This window comes from Ptychodera flava, chromosome 14, assembly GCF_041260155.1.
Source record: "Ptychodera flava strain L36383 chromosome 14, AS_Pfla_20210202, whole genome shotgun sequence".
Classification (NCBI taxonomy): domain Eukaryota; kingdom Metazoa; phylum Hemichordata; class Enteropneusta; family Ptychoderidae; genus Ptychodera; species Ptychodera flava.
The window spans coordinates 22,502,153-22,512,476 of NC_091941.1; the positions used below are offsets into that span (position 1 = coordinate 22,502,153).

The 10,324-nt window shown below is 36.4% G+C and overlaps 1 protein-coding gene across 3 annotated transcripts; it reads left to right on the plus strand.

The window, feature by feature from the left end:
* Positions 1 to 1,321: 1,321 nt before the first annotated feature.
* Positions 1,322 to 10,275, plus strand: LOC139149782 (delta(3,5)-Delta(2,4)-dienoyl-CoA isomerase, mitochondrial-like). Of its 3 annotated transcripts, none has more exons than XM_070721759.1 (8): positions 1,322 to 1,420; positions 2,829 to 2,987; positions 3,745 to 3,833; positions 5,321 to 5,439; positions 6,103 to 6,216; positions 7,289 to 7,431; positions 7,749 to 7,899; positions 9,962 to 10,275. In XM_070721759.1, the coding sequence occupies exons 2-8, from the start codon at positions 2,869 to 2,871 to the stop codon at positions 10,055 to 10,057; spliced, it is 831 nt and encodes a 276-aa protein (XP_070577860.1). In that variant the 5' UTR covers positions 1,322 to 1,420; positions 2,829 to 2,868; the 3' UTR covers positions 10,058 to 10,275. The 3 variants fall into 3 exon arrangements, with proteins under 3 accessions (XP_070577860.1, XP_070577859.1, XP_070577861.1); XM_070721758.1 differs by having other exon boundaries at positions 1,407 to 1,483; XM_070721760.1 differs by lacking the exon at positions 1,322 to 1,420 and adding an exon at positions 2,001 to 2,040.
* The last annotated feature ends 49 nt before the right edge of the window (positions 10,276 to 10,324 follow it).

Here is a 10,324-nt window from a genome sequence, read left to right on the forward strand (position 1 = left end):
GTTCTTTTCGGCAAAGGAATATTTTTTTAAAAATTCCAGAAGAATGTGAACATGAGAAACTTTTTTGTGATTATTGTTAAAGGGTCAATCACTGTAAAGTTTGATAATATTTTAATATTAATAATAATATTGGGTTCTTATATAGCGCACATATCCACAAGTACATGTGCTCAATGTGCTTTACAATTATTATTACCAGGTCACTGGACCTAATATGATACCACTCAACTCTCTGGGGAGCAAGCAACAGCTCACATGTGCAGCCAATAAGCGCAGCAGAGCTAAACGCGCACATTACAACCACTGTCCTACCAGTTACCTATCACTCCTGGGTGGGGAGAAGCAATGAGGAATAAAGTGCCTTGCTCAAGGACACAACACCATAGCCATGCGGGGCTTGAACTCACCATCCTTTGATCGTGAGTCCACTGCTCTAGCCACTGGCCCATGATGCCTCCTATTTTCATTATTTGTGTTGCATAAAACAAGTAATGTTTTCTTCTTCTCCCTCATTGAACCTTGCAAAAGTCTGCCATTTTCATGAATTTTGTTTGATACAAGGCAATATTTATATTGTTTGACATATTGAAAGATACTGAATGAATGGGTGACCATGCATGTATTCGACCCCGGTTTAAACATGATACATGAAACCAATGTGAGAAAGAATAAATGGTCATGACCATTTATTCTTTCTCCCGATGGTTTCATTTATCGTGTCTAAAACCGGGGTCAAATATATGCATGGTCACCCATTCATTCAGTATCTTTCAACATGTCAAACAATATAAATATTGCCTCGTATCAAACGAAATTCATGACAAATGGCCGACTTTGTCCCATTAAAGAACAACGTATTAACGTCACCAATGAAAGCAATGAAAGAACAACATATTAACCCATAGACCAGAGAGAAACTACTGCCTATAATGAACCTCATCATCACAATACATGGTCTATGTTATGCAGTGTTACTGTTGACATATGAATTCTGGTCCAGACTCGAATTTGGTCATAAACTATATCATTGAATGTGACACACATTTGGGCTGTAGACATATTTGAAATTGGGCATTACGACATGATTATGGAATTTATGGGAATAGGAAAAAGATAGTTGCTGTATTTTACAAACAGAAAAAAATATTAAAAAATGCATCAAAAGTTACCGGTATCAGAGCTCTAAAAATGTCACCCAGTCTATGTAATTCAGCTTTTCATCCTCAAAACTCACTCAAAAATTACTGGAAATAACAAATATGAAGATGTTTAATATTGTTAAGGAAAAATATGGTCTCAAAGTAACATGTTGTTTTCACAGTTGCTCACAGATAAGTAAAGTTCAACCAGAGATGTTCTTTTGTCATTGTTTAGTTGAACTTTGAACCTTATGAAGAACAGTTGAGGACAAAGTTCTAAGGTCAGTCTGGAGTTCTACAGTTTTACGATTGTTATGAGAAGGTCGAACAGCCTTTGTACTAAGGTAACATATTATGAACTTGCTGCTGCCTGTTTAATGTTGATGCAAAGGTGTAAAGGTCGCTAATTTATGGCAATGAACCAGCTGGTTTTTTTTAAGAAGCAAGTGTTATGCCTGTGCTATGTAGGTAGATCTTCCCTGGCAGCCAACGTGCATGAGAGTCAATGTGTGTATGCAATAATATGCAAGAAATATGTTTAAATAGTTAAATATTTTGTTCAGCAGCAGGAGGTATTATATGGCTCATATCAAGTTCTTTTCTCTTTAGTTTTTCATTGCAATGTCACATAATATTATACTCTCATATTGCTTGTGTGGACATCTCGGGTCTCTGGTGCGGGCAAGGGTTGAAAATGAGTTTAGGGGCAAAATTTGCATGTCGACTATTTCAGGAACGTTCTACATCAACATGCTGAAGCTTTCCAGTATGTGCACAGCGCCTGAATGCAGTATCGTCGTCCATCAATAATATTCCAGTGAAGTTACCTTCCCATCATCACAGGTTGTCCATCTGTCTATCTGTCTGTCATCTGTCAAACTTTGGCATCTTGTCTTAAACGGTTTGTCTGATTGCTTTGAAATACATGCATATTCCTGGGAGTGACCTTACTGAATCTGCACCGCGCAATTATAGCCATTTTTGTCACAAACTGTGTTTCTCAAAAACTGCTTGTCTTTGAGCTTTGATATTTGGTAGACCTGTTCAAATTATGATGAGATTTTCAGTTGTGTATTTTTGTGGCTATTTTTTCCAATTTTGGTCAGGCAGTGTTCTTGGTCAAAGACTTCCACCTTCTTCATCAACACATTCTCCACAAATAGTTATTCTCTATAAACACAGTGGATTGAGCTCTATCAGCTGCTAGGTCACTTGTTCAGAATTGTAATAAAGACAGTGGTTAAAAGAAGAGCTATGTTACTTGATACAAGCATATTTGCACAGTTAGTGTGGGTGTTGTGTTTGAAGTAACTTTATTCCAAAATTTTCTGTTTTTTCTTCTAAAAGTGAAATCTATCCAAAAGAAGCTTTGCTTTCTGAATGAGATATCTTTCCTACCACATCAAATGGGTCTTAGATTATGTGAAGACCTGAAATTGCAAAAAATTTGAATTCCTTCAAATATTCTGTATCGTACGTCCTGCAAAAGGCAAAATAGAGCCAGAAAAGTTTCAGTGTATTAAGTTCATGTAAATTGTATGAAATGATAAAAATCTAATTCCTTGTCCAAAATGATGTCTCTGTCGGTTATTTACTCATAGCAATAGATCAGCGTTTTTGGTATCGCTGTTTTTATGAATATTTGAAATTGTCTGGTATAACTTGCTGCTTCTTTTCTTTCCTTCTCAGAGTTACTTGTGACCAAAGGTAGTCAACGTTGTCAGAAAAAATGTCCCATACCACGTATAATTATGAAACGCTAGTAGTGACCACACCAAGTGAATATGTGTACCAAGTGGAACTCAACAGACCAGCAAAGCTTAATGCAATGAACAAAGCCTTCTGGAGGTAAGAATTGTACACATATTCTGACCCTCCACCCTTTCTCAGTCTATGTAAATTTTTACTTTTGAAGAACAAACGTGGTGTAGGAAGCAGGAGGAAATCAGGCATGATCCATCATGTAAAAAGGGTTACATCAACCCTTCCCAATACCCCAATTTATAATGTGGCCCTCCCCTTTTTTCACTTTGTTAAACATATGACCCTCGATCCCCAGTTCCAAATGACCATATCAGAGCCATTTTTTGCTCACGTGTTCACACATGTGTGAGCATATGTCGCAGCGATGTCTGTCTGTCTGTCTTTGTGTCTGTCTGTCTGTCTGTCTGTGTGCTCGATATCTCAAAAACGGCTCATCAGATCAGAATCAAATCTGGTTCCCAATGGCTATAGACCACCTGCATGTTTATATCCTTCACATGTCCGCTTTATACCTTTGTGATTCAGTTATTCTTTTGCATTCTCATATTTACAACGTACTAGTTCTCGCTTTTGCCAAAAAGATACTATTCATAATTAATCCATCTACAGCCCATGCTACCACCAGTTGGTGTGTGTGTGTGTGTGTGTGTGAGTGTGTGTGTGTGTGTATATATATATATATATATATATATATATATATATATATATATATATATATATATATATGTACCAAATGGACTTCAAAGTGTACCTTTAGGGTATAGTTAATGGATTGTTTCATCCAGCCTTATTCCCTCTTGATAACTAAAAGCTCCCTGTAAACAATTTTATTTTCATGTAGGGAGTTGAGGGAGTTTTTTGGTACAGTTTCTACTGACTCAGACTGTAGAGTTGTTGTGTTGACTGGTGCCGGGAGGGCTTTCACTGCAGGTATGGCTCCTGAGAAAGTGAAAATAATTGCTATAAATAAGTTTGTCATTTTGTTCATCTTGAAACAAACTGGTTTAGCTGGCCCTAAACTACCTGTAACAAAGTTTCCCTTGGAATATAGACAGAAGAACTGGATCAACACGGTGTTCATGATGTCATAATAATTTACACAACTGACTTGAGAATTATTCTGATGATTTTTCCATGTATGTTTATTTATGTAAGGGCCTGAAAGGCTTGATTCACAAACACCTGGGGGAAGAAACACAAAAATAAGTTCTCTGATTTTTTCAAATGCCCCTGTAACAAACTCCCCTTCTGACTTGCTACAATTTTGAAAACCACTTAAAATAAAAGTGGCCAGATTTTGAAATTAACGGAGTTTTTCGTAGTGTGCATGATGTGTGTGTGTTTCGATTTCTTCCAGGGAAGGAAGGCACTGTTTTTTTACATATTTTCTCCGACAGGAAATCTTCATTGTGAAAACAGAAACCCAGTGATTATATAAAAAAGGTTTGAAAACAGAATGAGTTTCCTTGCCATAATTCGTATAAAAGAGACATTAGCTGTACCTTTTGGCCAATTTCTAAGTACGTTTTGTTCTGTGTATCAACTGCAGTTTCTTGCTAGAATGCTTGAATGACAAATATTCTGTTTGGCAAAATACTCTGTATATTAGACCATAATCATTGTCATTGATGACAAATGAATTCTAGTCTGGACTTGAATTCAATTTTAAACAATAACAATGCTGACTTTACACATATGGCTGTGTTGAGAAATTAAAAACCAGGGACTTAATTTTCATCATGCTTTAGGGAGTGCGGTAGAACAAGAAACTTCAGTAGACAACACAAAACAAATCAAACCACCAAAATATTAGCCAAAAGTTACAACTTTAAATTGACAACCAAACTTTAGTTCCATATCAATCAGAAAGAGTTTTGTTTTGAATCCCCCTTTAAATTCCCAGATCCCTCCAGATGTGTTTGTAAATGCAGCCTTAAGCCTAAAATCTAAAATTCTGAGAAGATATGTACCTGTCTATAGAATCTCTTTGTAGTTTCAGTATAAAATTTACCCAAGTTTTGGTACCCTGCCAAAACGATGCTGATTTTTGACTTGAAAGAAACAAAATATGAATTGGCAAACTTGATTCTTACCTTAAAAATGTCTCACACAATTTCGATTAATCACATTTTATCAAGCATATCTCAAAAAGATCAGTACTAAACCACACTCTCACTTGAATATCATGTGCATATATTCTCAATGAGATCTGAGTACCAAACCACACTGGACCGTCACTTGAATATCATATGTGCATATTCTCAGTACCAAACCTGCATGGTCACAGAGTGTCTTTTTTGAATATCATGTATATTCTCAATGAAATCAGCACTAAACCATGCAGTCTCACTTGAATATTATGCATAATTCTCAATAAGATCAGTCTTACTGTGTCCTTGTGAATTCTTTTGTTCAAGGAATGGACTTGGCAGAATTTTTCACTTTAAGTGATTTACATGAAGATACTGCAAGAAGAGCGTTCCAATCTAAGAACATTATTCTGCAATACCAAGCAACGTTTACTGCAATTGAAAAGGTGAGAACGATTATATAAAGGCTAGCTAGATGCTGGGATATCCTTTGGCCAGGAAGCATTAGTTTAAATTTTAATCAGGTGATGTGGTTCATAATAATCTTTTATTCTTCTTCGGAAGTTGTGTTCAGTATTTCAGAGCTAACTAAAAATTGTTCATCGTGTAGCTACCCATAGTCAACTGTACAACAGTGCTGCTGCAGTTGCATTTGCAGGTGATGATGAGTTATTGTGGCTATCAATTTTTTCATTGTGATCACAGTTGATAAGCAACACAAAAATCATTTAAGAAACCAGGGATCTAGTATGTACATAGTGCAGGTGACATTGGCATTTCCCTTATATGAGCATATCACATATACTGATGATTGTTTATATGACAGTGAAATATATCTGAAATGCCAGTGAGAATGGAAAACACTTTTTCAATAGGGAGATTTTCTTAATATAGCATACCCTATATGGTATTCAATTTGTCACTGCATGTATACCAGCCCAAAAATCAACTTGATGCACATTTCTCTTAATCAGTGGAGTCAAAATAGAAAATATGTCTCTATGAAGCAATGTGTGTGATCAAGCATAGATGCATGAGCTCTCTCTCTCTCTCTCTCTCTCCTCCCTCTCACTCACTTTTGTTTATTTACACTGATTGTATTATTGCAGTGTCCAAAGCCAGTGATAGCAGCTGTTCATGGTGCCTGTGTTGGAGGTGGTGTTGACATGATCACAGCCTGTGATATGCGGCTCTGTTCAAAAGGTGCATGGTTCCAGGTTAAGGTAGGTTAACTGATTCATGGACTAAATTCAACTTTGTTGGTTATGTCATTTTTTTCATGATTTAAAAGCTGCAATACTTTTAATATCATTTTTTGCTCCCCACAATTAGTTCAGATATCATATGCACGTTATTTTATAACATTTCTGAATCAATTAAGGAATTCTTAGGAATTTTGTTCCCCTCAGCCCTGTAGAGTTGTATATGCACCTGGTATTAAAAGTTTTCTCTTATCAATGATAGATAATCTCCTCAGTCAGCAAACTAATATTTTTACGGGCACTATGATATTGGTATATGAGTATAGTAAAATACAAGAACAGTGGTCAATCAACTTTTTTGAAGTTCAAGTATGTTTTATACATGCAAAATGTAGAATGTAGATATTATGGTATTCAGGTTATTTTCTGCCAATGTGTTTTATACTGAATATTATTTAAGAAATAAAACTCACTGCAGGTGGGTATAGTCGAGATTTGGCACAGTAATGTGCAATAGGAAGCACATTAAGCCACTATGGCAAGAGCTCTATGGAATGCAAATGTACTCGAATAGAGTCAAAGGGATTGTTTAGTTTTAGCACCAAAAAAAGAGAAAAATCGGGATCAAATATTGAGCTATGCATCATTGCAAATTCGACGCCCATGAACCATACATTATTGACGTGAGGATATAAGTAGCACATATTCATGTACATGACAGGGTAAGCAATGTAGACAATTACAATAAGTGACGATGCTAAGTATTTGGCATTCACAAGCCAAATGCTCTAATCCAGCAGTTTTAAGCATTTACACTTCCCTTGCAATTATTTTCATGTTTACTTATTTTGACCGCAGCTATCACATTAAAGCTCAAATGCTATTTGACGCCTGTTTGCCATGAGGACTGCAGCTTCAGATACCACATACAGCCAGCGTGGATCCCGGGCGTGGATTCTCATCCAATCAGAATGACTCATTGGCGTAATTATGGATATTATCGCAAAGAAATCCTATTTCTGTTCTCACATTGCACCTTTATAAACAATTCCCTTGATTTATTCAGGTGCCATTGGGTATTCTTGATTATTAGGAGGTGGACTTGGGTGTAGCAGCTGATGTGGGCACCTTACAAAGACTTCCCAAAGTGGTTGGCAATGACAGCTGGGCGAGGGAATTGTGTTATACAGCAAGAAGGGTTGAGTCAGATGAAGCCAAGGAGTTTGGACTCATCAGGTGAATTTTCATAAACTGTACTTATGTGTAAATGTGTGAATACTTAATTCTTATCACACATTGAAATCAACTTTGACATATATTTCATGGCGGAATCTTGATGCTGCCAATTGTTATTAATTTGGTGATGCCTGAAAAAGGATCAGGTCCGCTTAACAAATAGGCATTTTTATGATTATGTGCAATGATGTAACATTTACTTCAGAATCTATAAATCCTAAACTAGTGAATGGGAATGGAACTTTGCATGTATACTTTTCTGTAACTGGAAATTCTGATTGTTAGTGATTTGGCAGAATTTCTATTTTTTCCATCAGCAAAATTTACCCTGACCGAGAATCCCTGCTGAAGGCAGCATTTGAGTTGGCATCTACCATTGCTGGTAAGAGTCCAGTGGCAGTTCAAGGAACTAAAGTGAACTTGGTGTACTCCCGAGACCATTCTGTGGAAGACAGTCTAAATTACATTGTAAGTTACCTACGCAAAGAACATACGGACCCTGCAAATCTATGATACAATTCAACACTATAGGGATTGTATTTGTATTTATTGATCTGATTACCCTCAAAGAAGCAATATGCTACTGCATGGGAATATATGAGCCCTGTGTTCCTCAGGTACATCCTAAAGAGATCAAAGTGTAATCATTTCAAGTAACAAAAAATAACCAAAACAATAAGATTTTATGAATAGTAATACAATTTGAAATGAGGAAGTTAATTTTCAATGGCCAAGTAAAATGATTTCAAGAAATGAAATGAAAGCGTAAACCTTGCAACTGACACCTCTACGTTAATACTTTATACTTTATACTTTACTTAATTGCTCAACAACACACTCAAGGAGTGTGGTAAGGCAAAAATTACACAACTAAAAGATGCAGACTTCAACAAACACTGGATGAAACTGCTGCTGGGGGAGGAATAATACCGTAGAATACAATGGGCAGTTTTGCAGCAGCTGAAATTCAATTGTGAATTCGTCACAAGCATTGTGAAATCAACATCTGAAATCAAACTAGTAAAATGATAAAACAGTGTTCTTTTGACTCCATCATGTGAAAGCCAGGTTACCAACACCGCTGTATTAATTGTCAGTTGGTTGGCATACACCTTACTATAAGCATGTCTGAAGTAGATCTTGCTAACTGAACTTCTGTTAAATGTAATAGCTGAAGGCAGAATGCACCTGAGGGACAGCTATTAGGACTCTCAAATTTTTACAATTCTTTTCTGATCAACCACTTGTTTATTAGGGCTCATTTTAAAGCTCTTGTAGTCAGAAAAATTGTTCCTGTCATAGTTTTTTGAAAAATCAAACTTTTTTCTCATAGTTCATACTGTACAAGGATGGTGGCCATTTTGAATTTTATAAAAGGGTAAATTTTAGGTAATTTGTTTCTCTAGTACCTAATTTTGCTCAGTGACCCCTGATTTGTATTCTTGATTTGGTAACTAAGAGAATTTTGAAAGTTTCATTGCCAAAAGTTTGAGCAAAAGTTAAAAGTCACTTTTGAGGTGCATATAATCTCAAAGTCACAGTAATTTGTCACAGTAGCAAAAGCCAGGTCCAAGAAACCATAACTTTTTATGTTTTTGTCCACTTTTACTGGAAAATCAGAACTCTAGAGGGCTATGTCTTCATGCAGTAACTGTTCTAACTCAGTTCTTTGGAATTTGTTGGTTTGTTCCTTGAGCTAATATGAGAGTTTCATGGAACAGTCTCTGCTTTCCATAGTGAAATGCAGTATTCAGTTTTTTAAAACATGAGGATATCCAATTGTTTAAAATAACAATACACAAATAGTATTGACAAGCCAAACACTGGCTATTTCGACGTAGACCAAAATCCTATCATCAATACACGTTAAAAACTCATCCAAGCAGTTCACTGGTCTGTAAAGGTTCACTGTGAGAAAATTGGTGTAAAAACATCTCACTCAACAAGAAAATAAACTGCACTGGAACAAAGAGAAGCTGCATGGCATGTCTGGAAATTGGACTTCAAGGGTAAAAGTGATTCGGTGATGTAGCTTTCCTTTAAATTCGTTCATTTCTCTTAATTTTCCTACATATAGGTACTTCAGTTGGAGATTTTAACTGCATTTATTTTTTTCCACCAACTGTGCTGTACATCCTCACCCTATTCAACATTCTATGGGTATGAAAGCAATGAGTCTAATAGACTGAAAGATCCGTCTCTCGAGGGTTCTCTCCACCCTCCGTTAAGGGCGGGGGGAGCATAGAGAGCGCCCTCTAGTGGCATATCTTTCAGTCTATGAGTCTAATGACTTTACTGATACAGGAGCCATTTGTTTTGGAATAGTATGGCAGGGATTTTGTTAAATACGACTATTCAGGGGGGAGGGAAAAGATGTGATAGTCAGACACAAATGATATTTACATCCAGAAAGAAAATGTATTTTGACCAATACACTCAGCAGGGCAAGTACTGAATAATAGGTCAGTGCACACAACTGAAGCACCATGAAAACCTAACCATGTTTTCTTTTCTTGTCCTCCAATCACAGGCAGCATGGAATATGAATATGCTACAGACAGAAGACATGAAGAATGCAATGAAAGCCAATATGACCAAAAAGAAAGCAGTTTTCTCAAAGTTGTAAATTAAACACTGTTGGAATGTAAAAGCCAAGGCAACCCAGCTCACAAGGCATAAAACAAATACTCCTTTGTCAAATTGTCACCTGAATTTGCTATCAAAATTTTTCCAAGCAGAAGTGATTGAAGTTATAATCAACTAAACGTACTTAGAGTACCGGCAATGCTTTCATCAGATTTAACACTGACCATGCCAAGTCTGCAAGTGTGAAACACCTGTCACGTCAAACAGTCTTATGATTCTGGACACTTTCACAAGGATGTGTAGTGTG